Consider the following 17,753-nt stretch of genomic DNA (forward strand, 5'->3'; position numbering starts at 1 on the left):
GGGATGGCTGAGTGGATGGATGAACTGGAAAGCGAGAGGGGAAAGAAAAGGCAAGCAAGTTTAGAAGAAAGCAGTAAAGTCAATGCTAATGCCATCTGGCTGGAGAATGCCAAGACAGAAAATAAGGTGTTCCTCCAATTTGTGGGTGGTCTGGGTGGGATAGTACAGAAGACGATGGACAGATGTTAGCGTGTGAGTGTGACTCCGAATTGAAATGGTTGGCCACTGGGAGGTTGCAAACAGAGAGGAGCTTGCGCAGCGAAGCCATCTCCCAATCTGCAACCGATCTCTGATATAGAGAATGCGACAAAAGGAGCACGGATGCAGTAAGTCCTCTGGATGTACAAGTAAAGGGTTGCTTCATGTGAAAGGCCTGTTTGGGGACCTGGACTGTGGTGAGGGAGGAGATGTGAGTGTAAATGTTGTACCTCATGCAAGCAACCACAGGGGAAGGTGCTGGGGAGAGATGAGTACACAAGGGAATCATGGAGGTAGCGGTCCCTGTGGAAGGCCAAGAGGGGTGGAAAAGGAAAAATGCATCTGTGGTGGGATCCTGTAGTAAGTGTTGAAATCCCAGCAGATAAAGTGTTGGATGCAGAGGCTGGTGGGGTGGTAGGTGAGGATGAGGGGGATTCTATGTTTGTTGCTTCTGGAGGCAGAGGGGGTAAAGGCAGATGAGCAGGAAATGGAGGAGATGCGGGTGAGGGCTGGGTTGATAGTGGTAGATGGGAAGCCACTTTTGTGGAAGAAGGCAGACATTTCAGAAGCTCTGGACTGGAAGACCTCATCTTGGGAACAGATACGGCGGAGACGGAGAAATTGGGAGAAGGGGATAGAATCCTTGGAGGGGACAGTGTGTGAGGAAGTATAGTCAAAGTAGTTGTGAAGTTGATGCTGAGGTTGGGATTGTTGCAGAGGGAAGTGTTTTCTGAAGGATGAGGTTGGAATACGAGAAGGTGGAAGTAAAGTTGAAAAGGTTGATGTCTCGGCGGCAATTGGAGGTAAAAAGGTTCAGAGCAGGCAGCTGGCCAGAATAAGGTGTCTAGGAAGAGGACACTTTTAGTCCTGTAAAAGGTTGTCAAGACGGGGGCCAGTAACCTTAGGAAATGTAGGCGCTGCTGTGCCTTCCTGACAAATGAGGTGTCAGAAGTCATGGATAGATCGTCACTGAAATGGACGCCAGGGAACTTTGTGCTCTTCTCTCTCCATTTTTTTTAGTGGAGAATGGCTGACCTTCATCCTTCTTAAGTCCACAATCATCTCCTTCGTCTTGTCCACACTGAGACTCAAATTGTTGCTCTCACACCATCTTAGGAGATTTTCAATCACTTTTCTGTAATTATTCTTAAAGTTGTTGCTGATGAGGGCACCTCCTATTATATCATCCGCAATTCTGACAATTCTGTTGGAATTGCATCTGGCTGTGCAGTCACGGATCAGAAGTATGAACAATAACAAGCTGAGCACATAGTCCTGAGGTGCACCAGTGCTCAGAGTGATGGGGCTTAAGGTTTTGTTGCTGACCCAGACTGTGGTCTTTCCATTAAGAAGTCCAGAATCTGGTTGCAGAGAAGGGTGTTCAGTCCCAGCGACGACAGTTTATCCACCAGCCTCTGAGGTGTGATTGTATTAAACTTCATACTTACACCTAAACTTCACTTCCGTTGTTAATGATGAGAGAAAAGGAGGCCATTTGGCTCACTTTTAGTCGGTATACCTGCTGAATGTAATGCCATCACTAACTGTCTCAAGGAGAACATACTAACACGACAGAGGTCAGAATGAAACCCAAGTCATTGGAACCACTGTGCTGCCATAATATAATCCAATTCTCATCAAGCTTCCAAATGCAAACTCAAGTGAAGGCATTATTTCTAAGAAGTAAATTCGGAAACAGTTCCGGGTTCAAAAAACCCTTAAACACTTCAGCTGAAGCCAGACTTGCATATGGTAATTCAAATTAAAATTTTGATTGATTCATACAAACAACTGATATGATTTTCAAATTAAATTGACACAAATTGATCTTTTCTACTCACCTTTTACTGAAAAAAGATTCTGGTCTATATATTCTTTCAGGTCCTCACTTGTGTTTATTATTGCAACCTAAAGAAAAAGTGAAGAATAGAATAGTTTACAGTAAGAATAGTTCACAAATTATTTACGTTTCGTCAGTAGAATTTTTATCTAAGTCAATGGGCATTTTTACACAGAAACTTCGGATTTATTCCGAAAAAAATCAGCATACTTACCTCCGTTGTGTCCTGATGTGGTCATTTACACAGAGGTACTCTTAGGACACTTTCACACGGCCTTTCTGTGTTGCGGAGTTTGTCGGAGGGGAACGTCGTATTCATTAGGCGTGTTTCTTACAGAGTGGCTGCGGTCAATTTACACGGCAGTCACTCTGTAAAAATGTGTGGGGTAAAGTGGAAAAATTACAGGATGGAATTTGCATTAAAAATTCCATCCCGACATTTTTACACTGCCACCGGAGCAGAAATTTTCCAAAAATTTTCTGATGTTCAGTGGCTGTGTAAAAGTGCCTAATGAATAATTATTAGATTCCAATAAAGAATATCCCATGGTTCATAATTTAAGATGTATTGTAGGGAGTGCCTACATCAACAACATACACTTAAACAGCACCTATAACAAAAACAACACACACTTTGCAGGGAACAGCATGAGGCATACCATGACACTGGAATACTTAAATATTGTGACAAATAATCCTGGAGAATCACAGATTACTTAGAGTGCTCCACACAATTTTGGTCTCCTTGTTTAAGGAGGGATGTACAGTACAACTTGGATTATCCAAAATCCTCAGTAATCTGACATTTTTTTGGACCCAAAAGTGATGTCATTTCATCTCAAAAAAATTTCGGATAACTGAGGACATCCGAAACAATCAGAAATCCTCAGTTATCTGAAATTTTTTTGGACCCAAAAATGATGTCATTTCACCTCCAAAAAATTTCGGATAAATGAGGACATCCGAAACTATCAGAAATCCTCAGTTATCTGAAATTTTTTTGGACCCAAAAATGATGTCATTTCACCTCCAAAAAATTTCGGATAAATGAGGACATCCGAAACAATCAGAAATCCTCAGTTATCTGAAATTTTTTTGGACCCAAAAATGATGTCATTTCACCTCCAAAAAATTTCGGATAAATGAGGACATCCGAAACAATCAGAAATCCTCAGTTATCTGAAATTTTTTTGGACCCAAAAATGATGTCATTTCACCTCCAAAAAATTTCGGATAAATGAGGACATCCGAAACAATCAGAAATCCTCAGTTATCTGAAATTTTTTTGGACCCAAAAATGATGTCATTTCACCTCCAAAAAATTTCGGATAAATGAGGACATCCGAAACAATCAGAAATCCTCAGTTATCTGAAATTTTTTTGGACCCAAAAATGATGTCATTTCACCTCCAAAAAATTTCGGATAAATGAGGACATCCGAAACAATCAGAAATCCTCAGTTATCTGAAATTTTTTTGGACCCAAAAATGATGTCATTTCACCTCCAAAAAATTTCGGATAAATGAGGACATCCGAAACTATCAGAAATCCTCAGTTATCTGAAATTTTTTTGGACCCAAAAATGATGTCATTTCACCTCCAAAAAATTTCGGATAAATGAGGACATCCGAAACAATCAGAAATCCTCAGTTATCTGAAATTTTTTTGGACCCAAAAATGATGTCATTTCACCTCCAAAAAATTTCGGATAAATGAGGACATCCGAAACAATCAGAAATCCTCAGTTATCTGAAATTTTTTTGGACCCAAAAATGATGTCATTTCACCTCCAAAAAATTTCGGATAAATGAGGACATCCGAAACAATCAGAAATCCTCAGTTATCTGAAATTTTTTTGGACCCAAAAATGATGTCATTTCACCTCCAAAAAATTTCGGATAAATGAGGACATCCGAAACTATCAGAAATCCTCAGTTATCTGAAATTTTTTTGGACCCAAAAATGATGTCATTTCACCTCCAAAAAATTTCGGATAAATGAGGACATCCGAAACAATCAGAAATCCTCAGTTATCTGAAATTTTTTTGGACCCAAAAATGATGTCATTTCACCTCCAAAAAATTTCGGATAAATGAGGACATCCGAAACAATCAGAAATCCTCAGTTATCTGAAATTTTTTTGGACCCAAAAATGATGTCATTTCACCTCCAAAAAATTTCGGATAAATGAGGACATCCGAAACAATCAGAAATCCTCAGTTATCTGAAATTTTTTTGGACCCAAAAATGATGTCATTTCACCTCCAAAAAATTTCGGATAAATGAGGACATCCGAAACAATCAGAAATCCTCAGTTATCTGAAATTTTTTTGGACCCAAAAATGATGTCATTTCACCTCCAAAAAATTTCGGATAAATGAGGACATCCGAAACAATCAGAAATCCTCAGTTATCTGAAATTTTTTTGGACCCAAAAATGATGTCATTTCACCTCCAAAAAATTTCGGATAAATGAGGACATCCGAAACAATCAGAAATCCTCAGTTATCTGAAATTTTTTTGGACCCAAAAATGATGTCATTTCACCTCCAAAAAATTTCGGATAAATGAGGACATCCGAAACAATCAGAAATCCTCAGTTATCTGAAATTTTTTTGGACCCAAAAATGATGTCATTTCACCTCCAAAAAATTTCGGATAAATGAGGACATCCGAAACAATCAGAAATCCTCAGTTATCTGAAATTTTTTTGGACCCAAAAATGATGTCATTTCACCTCCAAAAAATTTCGGATAACTGAGGACATCCGAAACAATCAGAAATCCTCAGTTATCTGAAATTTTTTTGGACCCAAAAGTGATGTCATTTCACCTCAAAAAAATTTCGGATAACTGAGGACATCCGAAACAATCAGAAATCCTCAGTTATCTGAAATTTTTTTGGACCCAAAAATGATGTCATTTCACCTCCAAAAAATTTCGGATAAATGAGGACATCCGAAACAATCAGAAATCCTCAGTTATCTGAAATTTTTTTGGACCCAAAAATGATGTCATTTCACCTCCAAAAAATTTCGGATAACTGAGGACATCCGAAACAATCAGAAATCCTCAGTTATCTGAAATTTTTTTGGACCCAAAAGTGATGTCATTTCACCTCAAAAAAATTTCGGATAACTGAGGACATCCGAAACAATCAGAAATCCTCAGTTATCTGAAATTTTTTTGGACCCAAAAATGATGTCATTTCACCTCCAAAAAATTTCGGATAAATGAGGACATCCGAAACAATCAGAAATCCTCAGTTATCTGAAATTTTTTTGGACCCAAAAATGATGTCATTTCACCTCCAAAAAATTTCGGATAAATGAGGACATCCGAAACTATCAGAAATCCTCAGTTATCTGAAATTTTTTTGGACCCAAAAATGATGTCATTTCACCTCCAAAAAATTTCGGATAAATGAGGACATCCGAAACAATCAGAAATCCTCAGTTATCTGAAATTTTTTTGGACCCAAAAGTGATGTCATTTCACCTCAAAAAAATTTCGGATAACTGAGGACATCCGAAACAATCAGAAATCCTCAGTTATCTGAAATTTTTTTGGACCCAAAAATGATGTCATTTCACCTCCAAAAAATTTCGGATAAATGAGGACATCCGAAACAATCAGAAATCCTCAGTTATCTGAAATTTTTTTGGACCCAAAAATGATGTCATTTCACCTCCAAAAAATTTCGGATAACTGAGGACATCCGAAACAATCAGAAATCCTCAGTTATCTGAAATTTTTTTGGACCCAAAAGTGATGTCATTTCACCTCAAAAAAATTTCGGATAACTGAGGACATCCGAAACAATCAGAAATCCTCAGTTATCTGAAATTTTTTTGGACCCAAAAATGATGTCATTTCACCTCCAAAAAATTTCGGATAAATGAGGACATCCGAAACAATCAGAAATCCTCAGTTATCTGAAATTTTTTTGGACCCAAAAATGATGTCATTTCACCTCCAAAAAATTTCGGATAAATGAGGACATCCGAAACAATCAGAAATCCTCAGTTATCTGAAATTTTTTTGGACCCAAAAGTGATGTCATTTCACCTCAAAAAAATTTCGGATAACTGAGGACATCCGAAACAATCAGAAATCCTCAGTTATCTGAAATTTTTTTGGACCCAAAAATGATGTCATTTCACCTCCAAAAAATTTCGGATAAATGAGGACATCCGAAACAATCAGAAATCCTCAGTTATCTGAAATTTTTTTGGACCCAAAAATGATGTCATTTCACCTCCAAAAAATTTCGGATAACTGAGGACATCCGAAACAATCAGAAATCCTCAGTTATCTGAAATTTTTTTGGACCCAAAAGTGATGTCATTTCACCTCAAAAAAATTTCGGATAACTGAGGACATCCGAAACAATCAGAAATCCTCAGTTATCTGAAATTTTTTTGGACCCAAAAATGATGTCATTTCACCTCCAAAAAATTTCGGATAAATGAGGACATCCGAAACAATCAGAAATCCTCAGTTATCTGAAATTTTTTTGGACCCAAAAATGATGTCATTTCACCTCCAAAAAATTTCGGATAAATGAGGACATCCGAAACTATCAGAAATCCTCAGTTATCTGAAATTTTTTTGGACCCAAAAATGATGTCATTTCACCTCCAAAAAATTTCGGATAAATGAGGACATCCGAAACAATCAGAAATCCTCAGTTATCTGAAATTTTTTTGGACCCAAAAGTGATGTCATTTCACCTCAAAAAAATTTCGGATAACTGAGGACATCCGAAACAATCAGAAATCCTCAGTTATCTGAAATTTTTTTGGACCCAAAAATGATGTCATTTCACCTCCAAAAAATTTCGGATAAATGAGGACATCCGAAACAATCAGAAATCCTCAGTTATCTGAAATTTTTTTGGACCCAAAAATGATGTCATTTCACCTCCAAAAAATTTCGGATAAATGAGGACATCCGAAACAATCAGAAATCCTCAGTTATCTGAAATTTTTTTGGACCCAAAAATGATGTCATTTCACCTCCAAAAAATTTCGGATAACTGAGGACATCCGAAACAATCAGAAATCCTCAGTTATCTGAAATTTTTTTGGACCCAAAAATGATGTCATTTCACCTCCAAAAAATTTCGGATAACTGAGGACATCCGAAACAATCAGAAATCCTCAGTTATCTGAAATTTTTTTGGACCCAAAAGTGATGTCATTTCACCTCAAAAAAATTTCGGATAACTGAGGACATCCGAAACAATCAGAAATCCTCAGTTATCTGAAATTTTTTTGGACCCAAAAATGATGTCATTTCACCTCCAAAAAATTTCGGATAAATGAGGACATCCGAAACAATCAGAAATCCTCAGTTATCTGAAATTTTTTTGGACCCAAAAATGATGTCATTTCACCTCCAAAAAATTTCGGATAACTGAGGACATCCGAAACAATCAGAAATCCTCAGTTATCTGAAATTTTTTTGGACCCAAAAGTGATGTCATTTCACCTCAAAAAAATTTCGGATAACTGAGGACATCCGAAACAATCAGAAATCCTCAGTTATCTGAAATTTTTTTGGACCCAAAAATGATGTCATTTCACCTCCAAAAAATTTCGGATAAATGAGGACATCCGAAACAATCAGAAATCCTCAGTTATCTGAAATTTTTTTGGACCCAAAAATGATGTCATTTCACCTCCAAAAAATTTCGGATAAATGAGGACATCCGAAACTATCAGAAATCCTCAGTTATCTGAAATTTTTTTGGACCCAAAAATGATGTCATTTCACCTCCAAAAAATTTCGGATAAATGAGGACATCCGAAACAATCAGAAATCCTCAGTTATCTGAAATTTTTTTGGACCCAAAAGTGATGTCATTTCACCTCAAAAAAATTTCGGATAACTGAGGACATCCGAAACAATCAGAAATCCTCAGTTATCTGAAATTTTTTTGGACCCAAAAATGATGTCATTTCACCTCCAAAAAATTTCGGATAAATGAGGACATCCGAAACAATCAGAAATCCTCAGTTATCTGAAATTTTTTTGGACCCAAAAATGATGTCATTTCACCTCCAAAAAATTTCGGATAACTGAGGACATCCGAAACAATCAGAAATCCTCAGTTATCTGAAATTTTTTTGGACCCAAAAGTGATGTCATTTCACCTCAAAAAAATTTCGGATAACTGAGGACATCCGAAACAATCAGAAATCCTCAGTTATCTGAAATTTTTTTGGACCCAAAAATGATGTCATTTCACCTCCAAAAAATTTCGGATAAATGAGGACATCCGAAACAATCAGAAATCCTCAGTTATCTGAAATTTTTTTGGACCCAAAAATGATGTCATTTCACCTCCAAAAAATTTCGGATAAATGAGGACATCCGAAACAATCAGAAATCCTCAGTTATCTGAAATTTTTTTGGACCCAAAAATGATGTCATTTCACCTCCAAAAAATTTCGGATAAATGAGGACATCCGAAACAATCAGAAATCCTCAGTTATCTGAAATTTTTTTGGACCCAAAAATGATGTCATTTCACCTCCAAAAAATTTCGGATAAATGAGGACATCCGAAACAATCAGAAATCCTCAGTTATCTGAAATTTTTTTGGACCCAAAAATGATGTCATTTCACCTCCAAAAAATTTCGGATAAATGAGGACATCCGAAACAATCAGAAATCCTCAGTTATCTGAAATTTTTTTGGACCCAAAAATGATGTCATTTCACCTCCAAAAAATTTCGGATAAATGAGGACATCCGAAACAATCAGAAATCCTCAGTTATCTGAAATTTTTTTGGACCCAAAAATGATGTCATTTCACCTCCAAAAAATTTCGGATAAATGAGGACATCCGAAACAATCAGAAATCCTCAGTTATCTGAAATTTTTTTGGACCCAAAAATGATGTCATTTCACCTCCAAAAAATTTCGGATAACTGAGGACATCCGAAACAATCAGAAATCCTCAGTTATCTGAAATTTTTTTGGACCCAAAAATGATGTCATTTCACCTCCAAAAAATTTCGGATAAATGAGGACATCCGAAACAATCAGAAATCCTCAGTTATCTGAAATTTTTTTGGACCCAAAAATGATGTCATTTCACCTCCAAAAAATTTCGGATAAATGAGGACATCCGAAACAATCAGAAATCCTCAGTTATCTGAAATTTTTTTGGACCCAAAAATGATGTCATTTCACCTCCAAAAAATTTCGGATAAATGAGGACATCCGAAACTATCAGAAATCCTCAGTTATCTGAAATTTTTTTGGACCCAAAAATGATGTCATTTCACCTCCAAAAAATTTCGGATAAATGAGGACATCCGAAACAATCAGAAATCCTCAGTTATCTGAAATTTTTTTGGACCCAAAAATGATGTCATTTCACCTCCAAAAAATTTCGGATAAATGAGGACATCCGAAACTATCAGAAATCCTCAGTTATCTGAAATTTTTTCGGACCCAAAAATGATGTCATTTCACCTCCAAAAAATTTCGGATAAATGAGGACATCCGAAACAATCAGAAATCCTCAGTTATCCGAAATTTTTTCGGAGCAGAACTGACATAGGTTGAAAATTGGTGAGAATTAAACATTATTTCATGCATAAAAAGCCTTCCTTCGTTGTTTGATGTTGTTTAAACACTGTTACAAGTGATTTGCTGTTGCTGTTGGGCTGTTTTTAAAAAAATGACCAGTTATCCAAAAATATCCAAAATAGGCCCAGTCCCGAACATTTCAGATAATCAGAGTTGCAACTGTAACTCACTTCAGGACCCAATTCAAAGATTCATTTTCTGGGATGAAGGGATTGTGAGACAAGTGATTTGAGGTTAGAAGAATGAAGGTGAGCTTTCTACTATAGGATTCAGAGGACTATTGAAGGGTAATGCTGAAAAGATGTTCTTTCCCCTCATGGATAAATCTAGAATTAAGGAGTAAAGTTTATGTTTAATGCATATGCAAGGTTCTGAGAGCTCAGGGCAAAAATACTGCAATTATACATTTGCCCTTTCTTTCTTTGGCTTGGCTTCACGGACGAAGATTTATGGAGGGGTAATGTCCACGTCTGCTGCAGGCTCGTTGGTGGCTGACAAGTCCGATGCGGGACAGGCAGGCTCGGTCGCAGCGGTTGCAAGGGAAAATTGGTGGGTTGGGGTTGGGTTTTCCCTCTTTTGTCAGTGAGGTGGGCTCTGCGGTCTTCTTCAAAGGAGGTTGCTGCCCGCCGAACTCGAGCTAAATGTAGAACACAACAGCAGATTTAACAATTGGACTGCATAATGCTGGATTTCAGGATAAATGTCATGATACCCAAATGCATGGTGGTGAAGAAGATGTTCAGCATGCTTGCCTTCGCTCAGACCAAAGAGTGCAAGAGTTGAAAGTCATGTTACAGCTGTACAGATTTGGTGAGGCCACTTTTGGAGTGCTGTGTACAGTTCTAGTTGCCCAACTATTGGCTGGATGTTATTAGGCTGGAAATTGCAGAGAAAGGTCAACCACAACACTATTACAGCTCCAGCAACTAGAGTTCGAATCCGGCGCTGCCTGTAAAGAATTAATATATTTCAGTGTCTGCGTGGGTTTCCTCGAGTGCTCTGGTTTCCTCCCACCTTTCAAAACATATGGGACTTTTATGTTGATTGGTGTATTTGGGCACCATGGGCTTGTGGGGCAGAAGGGCCTGTTACCATGCTGTATGTCTAATTAGGGTGGCATGGTTAGCGTAGAAACAGTGCCACCGACTAGAGTTCAAATCCAGTGCTGTTTGTAAGGAGTTTGCACGTTCTCCCCATGTCTGCATGGGTTTCCTCCAGGTGCTCCAGTTTTCTCCCCACTTCAAAGCATAAGGGGGTTGTAGGTTGATTGGTATATTTGTGTGTCATGGGCTCATGGGCCAGAAGGGCCTGTTACCATTTAATTTGAATTTTTTAAAAAAATTTAAAGATTCACATGGATGTTGCTGGGACTAGATGATTCAAGTAAAAAGGAGAGGCTGGATAGGTTGCGGTGGTTTCCCCTGGAGCATAGGAAGCTGAGGGGTTGCCTTATAGGAGGCATATAAAATCATGAGGGGCATAGAACAGATAAATGTTCATAGTCTTTTTCCTAAGGCATGGGAGTCTAAAACTAGAGGGCATAGTTGTAAGGGGAGATAGAAAAGGTTTATAGGGACTAGAGAGAGAGAGGATGTAGGGTCTGTGGAAAGAGCTGTCAAAGGAAGCTGGAGAAGTGAGCACAGTTGCAATGTTGAAAAGACATTTAGACAAGTACATGGATTGCAAGGGTTTGGAGGGTTATAGGCGAAAGGTATTTGCTCAGATTAGTGCCTTAGTCGGCAAGTTGGGCCAAATGGGCTGTTTCCACGCAGTATAATTCTCTGACTACATTTCTTCTTTGGCTTGGCTTCGCGGACGAAGATTTTACATTTGTCCCCAACACCACGCCAGTGCTGCTGCTGCTATTCAATGAGATAGCATGGTCTGTATGCAATGAGTAGGCCGCAGCTGAGGGAACCTGACGGATTGCCCATGGTGCACTCTGGCATTCTTCTGGCTACTCCTAGTCAAAGGCCATTTACAGCATTTACAAATGTCCATGATCTGATTGTTAGAAAGTTGAAAACATAGAAACAATACATTACAGATCACATTCATCTTACAAGCACCGCCCTCTTCCTGACTTCCTCTACTTGTGGTCGAATCAAACCGTCCACAGACCTAGGACTTGCAAATACTAAGTCACACTATGCATCTGATTTAGTTGTGAAGATGAGACTTGCCATCTTGCCACAGACATTCTTTTACACTACTGCTGTACCACATGTCCCTTGTATAGAAATGCTTGTGCAGGAGGATAGGTTTGACCATGAAGCAATCAGCCAGTGTGGTCTGCACATTGAAGAAGGGCTCAGGCCCGAAATGTCGAGAATACAGCTTTACCTATGGACGCTACGAGACTGGCTGAGTTCCATCAGCATTCCTGAGTGTTTTTACCACGATGACAGCTTCTGCAGACTTTCGTGTTTCACTCAGGACATTTGTAGAATGCCTCATCACCAGACCATTCAAACAAGCACTAAGATCTTGCTAGAAGAGTCTCATTGCCTGATTTTTCATGCACAGCCAGAATATCATCGGCACCACATTTCTCCCCTTGAAATATCTATGGTGACTTATGAAATTATCATCTATCTATTTCTTAAATGCACATTTGCCAAGATCTGGAAAGAGAATCAGCTGTTTTTGTCAAGATTCTATTATAAATTGTTGCACAATCTATGACACACACACAGTAAAAAAAAACTGCTGCTGGAAGACTACAACCCATTAAAAACACCCTCTTTGTCTGCCTAAAACTGGACTGTCCACAAAAAAAAACCTTGTGAGCAAATGTTTTTGTTTCAGGCCTGATTGGAACTGCACACTCAACCTGGAAGCCTTATGAAATCTCCTAGAATTTAAATCACTGATGGAATATTTGCAAAGGGAAAACAAAAATAGAATCATTCAGCTTGAATGGAGAATGGTGGCACATTAAAGTGCAGCATCATGTGTCTGCAAATATGAATAATATTTTTGAAATTTTTACAAAAATGAAAATCTAATTTGTAACACCCACATTTCTTAAACATAAAACAATCATAATGAAGGAAACATCTGGTTTTATCTAAATATGAAATTCTATATTCTACAATTCTATTTATGTTGTGAGATGAACATACTCAAACTCTGAAAGGCCAATATTGGGTACTTCCTTTAGCAAATTATCTCTCCATTGCAGAAGTAAAACACGAAGGTCTGCAGACACTGTGGTTGAAGTAAAAACACAATGATGGAGAAACTCAGCTGGTCCAACAGTTTATAGAGCAAAGATAACCAACATTTCGAGCTTGAGCCTTTCATCAAGGAATGAACAAAATGTTGGCAGGAGCCCAAACGAAATACTAGTGGAAGAGGAGTGCGGGAGGAGCAAGGTCCCAAAAGCAGGAGATAATAGGGAGGCAGGGCATAACAGCAAGCAAGGGGAGGAGGGATGGCTCTGTGGAAGGAGAGCTGGAGGAAAGAAGACAAAGGGAAAGAGAAGGGAAGGAGAACAGAGAGTAGGCTAGCAGAAACTGGAGAAGTTGATGTTAATGCCATCTGGTTGAAGAGTTCCCAGACAGATAATCAAGTATTGTTCTTCCAGTTTGTGGGTGGTCTTGGTGGGATCGTACATGACAGACTTGCGCGTGTGGGAGTGGAACGCAGAATTGAAATTATTGCCATTTTGAAAAATTGAAATTCTGCGTCCCACTCCCATACTCACATGTTTGTTCATAGCTTTAGGTCCTATCCCACCGAGACCAACTGCAAATTGGAGGAACAATACTTGATTATCTGTCTGGGTCACTTGGAAGTTTGAACTAGGGAGCTTACAACTTCCCCATTTTAAGAATTACTACAAAGCTGCTCAATTAAGATTTATTAATGTGCTGTTTAGTTTAGATAAAATCCCTGCTTAGGTCAATATAGAATTTAGTAAGATGGGAGAAATAAATTTACAGGATTTTATCTATCAATGGAATTTTAAATTGTGGGTAGCAAATAGGGAAACTCCTATTTTGAAACATCTGATTGAATTATGGAAGAAAATTGATGATGAAATAGCTATGAAAGGTTTAGTATCTCGAAAAATGTCCCTCTGTCAAAATTGACATTCTATTTTCAACGGATAATCAATTTTTGAAGACTTGGATGCAGATGGGTATAAAGAAGATAGAGAATTGTTTTGAGACTGGCAAATTTATAACAGTTGAATAAATTTAATGTACCTAATAACTTTTTCTGTTACTATCAAGTTAAAGCCATTTTGTCTGGTAAAAGAGGTCTGAGTTTGACGTTATCTAGTTAGAATGAATTGCCATTATTGATTTGTAATAGTAATGTAAATAAATTTATTTCTGTAATGTATAATTTAGTTCAAAGGAAATCCCCCAAAATAGGGGTCCATAAATCAAGATTAAGATGGAAAGTGGATTTGAATAGATGAGGAAGACTGGATGGAGCTATGTAAGAACGTGATAAAAATTATAAATGTTAGATATAGGTTAGTTCAATATAATTTTTTTGCATCAGTTATATTTGACTCCACAAACATTAAATAGGCTAAATCCTGCTATATCAGATTGATGTTTTAGGTGTGGATCCGAGATTGGAAATTTTGCATTCTACTTGACAGTGTCCTAAAGTGAGATATTTTTGGTTGGAAGTTGATAATTTTTTGGAACGGATTATGGGGGTCAAGTTCCCACAGGATCGATGTTATTATTATTGAGTAACATTAAGGTAATAAGACCTAAATTAAAATTAACTATGTATCAAATTGAATTTGCGCATATTGCTTTAGAAATGCATAGCAATATCATGGAAGTCAGATATGGATTTAGGTATGGAAAGATGGAATGCAGAACTTCATAGTTGTATGCCATAAGAGAAGATTACTTATAGTTTATTAAATAAATACCATTTGTTTTGGAAAATATGGCACCCATATTTACAAAATGTGGTTTGTACATTTGATAAACTCTGAAGACCTCACTTCTTGGTAACCTCCAATATTAGACTTTATGATATAAATGCTTTATTCCCTTGGCATTCTCCAGTAGCTCTTTCTTTTCTTTTTCTTTCTAGGGGTTTTGTGGGGAGGGGAGGGTGATTTTTCCTTAAATACCAGATATATTACTTCCTGAAATAATTTATGAATTTAATGAAATGTAATTAATATTGTGGTTTAAAATGTATAAATAAATTATTCAAAATAAAAGATTATCTGTCCGGGCGCTTTCCAACCAGACTGCATTAACCTCAACTTCTCCATTTTCTGCGAGCCTTCTCTCTATTCTCCCTCCCTTCCCTTTCCCCTTGTCTTCTTTCTCTTAACTCTCCATCCGCTTGGTATCTAGGATATGCCAGCCAGGGCTCGTGCCCTGAGCGCCACTTGAAAGGGAGAGAGGAGCGCCACTGACCTCACCCACCAATCCTAGTAGAAGATTAAAAACAAGCTCATATGTGCTGTTTAGGAGCAGGTTGCTCATTGACTATAAGAATTGTTGACACCCTCTGCCACTCAGTGTTGGTTCTCTTGACCCATCTGTGCTTCAGAGGCTCCAGTTCAGCATCCCCTTCGCTGCCGAAATCCTCGCTCACCACAGAAATCTGCACACATTCTGATGTGGACTTCCTATTATAGCCAGCATTGAGCATTCTCTGAGGGCTGAGGGATCCAGCACCAATTCTCCTTTAATGATGATGTAAAAACAGTAAATTTATGGCCCGCACACACCAGCAGAGTCTGGAAATTATTCACCTCCACCCCACACCAAGCCCCAACTCCCCCAACTCCCCTTGTCTGATTTATTTCAAACAAAATACTTTTCAGACCAACAAGAGAATAACTAGTATTAATACTTTTACTACAACCACTGAGGGGAAGGTTTGGAGTCAAGCGTTGGGAGTCATTGGAGCTCGCGGTGCCCAACTCCGGTCTGAACCCTTCCCTTAGCTTGCACCGGAGCTCCTGACACCCAAATCCGAACTTTCCGCATCCCCCTGTTGGACCCAGGGTTGAGGAAAGTGTGCGCTGAAGGATAAGTGTGAGCATGGGCTTTGGCATCTTCCTGTTTCTCTCCCACCAGGTACTCGGCACCAAGAGTCACCTTTCCACCGAAAGGAAGAGAGGACGCCCGTGGGGACAGTGACAGCCACTCAGCACCTTTAATTTTGGCCACTCCACTCCACCCCAGGGAATACCACTCCCTGATTTCATTCAGCGAATGCTGGCCTTTGAAGTAGGCAGAGGGTTTTCTTAATTGAAATGACTGCTGTGTTTTTTAAGGTGTCGTTTATTTTCCAACATCTCAATATATCCAACACCATGTTAGGGTTCTACAGCAGCGAGCACAGGTAGGAAAGGTGAAGTGGATGGCGTGATGTTGTGAGGGATGGTTCAAGTAAGTAAATTTTAATGGGGTAGGGGGCGTGTTTCAGTACTTGCCATAGTTGCTACTTTCCCTAAGTGCGCCACTGCCCTTCCCTCTCTATTCACAAAGCCAATCCTCCTCACCCTGCTTGCTGCTGTTCTGTCCCTCCCTTATCCACCTATTAATTCCTGCCTTTGGGTCTGTGCTCCTCCTCCTCCTCCTACCCTCTCCCCCCCCCCCCCACCATTTTGTTCAGGCGCCTACCAACATTTTTCCATACCTTGATGAAGGGTTCAAGCCCTTAATGTTGGTTATGTAACTTTATCTTTGCCATTGTTTGATCTGCTGAGTTTCTCCAGAATTGTGTTTTTACTTTTCCTTTGCAACAAGCACCAGAAATACATTCTTCTGTGTTAATTGCATGACCAACCTTTCTACAGGCAACTAATAATGACTACACCTCCAATCTCAAGAAATTACCACTAATCATTCTGCACACTTTCATTAAAAGCTTAATAAGATGAGAACTTCACCATTCTCACTATTAAAAAAACAAGTAATGTTTAATTCAAATAATTTCACATAAATACTGATGAGAGCAAGTAAAGGAATGCCTGGTTACAGCTTGGATTAGTTATTGAAAGTGCATAGATTGAAATTTTTCATTCTCCTTACTGCCATGAAGTCAGATAGAAATTCAGATTTGGAACAATTATCACCAATCCCACCCAGTTGATGATCTGAGAGAAATACCAAGTAGGGGATAGAGGAGATTTAGGGGGTTACTTTATTCCATTGCTAAATGTAAAACAAAACTGGTCATTAGAATTAAGAAGATAGCAAGAAGAATATTGATATAGGACTATGCTTTACTCACCAAATGATGATACCAGGGCTAACCTGACAGAAATGGATCCAGGAAACATTATACAGAAGTGGATTGATTGGGGGAAGGAAGTGTTAAATACTCAGGGATGTTTTGAAAGGAATGTAAAAGACACTACAGAAATTTAAATCTTATTTTAATTTTTTCAAATTTACCCCTTTTTCTTTAGAGGTCATCTGTTGCAGTTTTATGTGTGGCTCTGATTCAAGAAACAATTCCTGATGTGTAAAGCTATCAGATAGAAAGAATTCATCTCAAATGTTCTATGCATTGGCACATTAACCAAGTTTACATAAATGATTCAGACGTTTTTCATTTTAATTGGGAGTATTATAACATCAAAAGCTGAAGGCTGGATTTCAGGTAAACTTTACATCTGACTTAAAATAATAACAATAACATAACAAATAAGGAAAACATTAAAGTCTGCAGACACTGTGGTTAAAGTAAAACCACAATGCTGGAGTAACTCAGCAGGTCAAACAATGTACTTTATTTTTCTTTATTTGGCTTGGCTTCGCGGACAAAGATTTATGGAGGGGTAATGTCCACATCAGCTGCAGGCTCGTTTGTGGCTGACAAGTCCGATGCGGGACATGCAGACACGGTTGAAGCGGTTGAGGGAAAATTGGTTGGTTGGGGTTGGGTGTTGGGTTTTTCCTCCTTTGTCTTTTGTCAGTGAGGTGGGCTCTGCGGTCTTCTTCAAAGGAGGTTGCTGCCCGCCGAACTGTGAGGTGCCAAGATGCACGGTTGGAGGCGATATCAGCCCACTAGCGGTGGTCAATGGGGCAGGCACCAAGAGATTTCTTTAGGCAGTTCTTGTACCTCTTCTTTGGTGCACCTCTGTCACGATGGCCAGTGGA

At 38.6% G+C, this 17,753-nt stretch overlaps 1 protein-coding gene across 4 annotated transcripts in view; it reads right to left on the reverse strand.

The window, feature by feature from the left end:
• LOC138742653 (transcription factor Dp-2-like) overlaps nucleotides 1–17,753 on the reverse strand; it is a 183,411-nt gene that overhangs the window by 134,024 nt on the left and 31,634 nt on the right. For all 4 annotated transcript variants that reach the window (XM_069897350.1, XM_069897349.1, XM_069897355.1 and 1 more), the window contains one exon: nucleotides 2,040–2,106. In XM_069897350.1, coding sequence (XP_069753451.1) covers nucleotides 2,040–2,106 — 67 coding nt within the window. The remainder of the gene's footprint in view (nucleotides 1–2,039; nucleotides 2,107–17,753) is intronic.

Source organism: Narcine bancroftii, chromosome 9 (assembly GCF_036971445.1).
Source record: "Narcine bancroftii isolate sNarBan1 chromosome 9, sNarBan1.hap1, whole genome shotgun sequence".
Lineage (NCBI taxonomy): Eukaryota > Metazoa > Chordata > Chondrichthyes > Torpediniformes > Narcinidae > Narcine > Narcine bancroftii.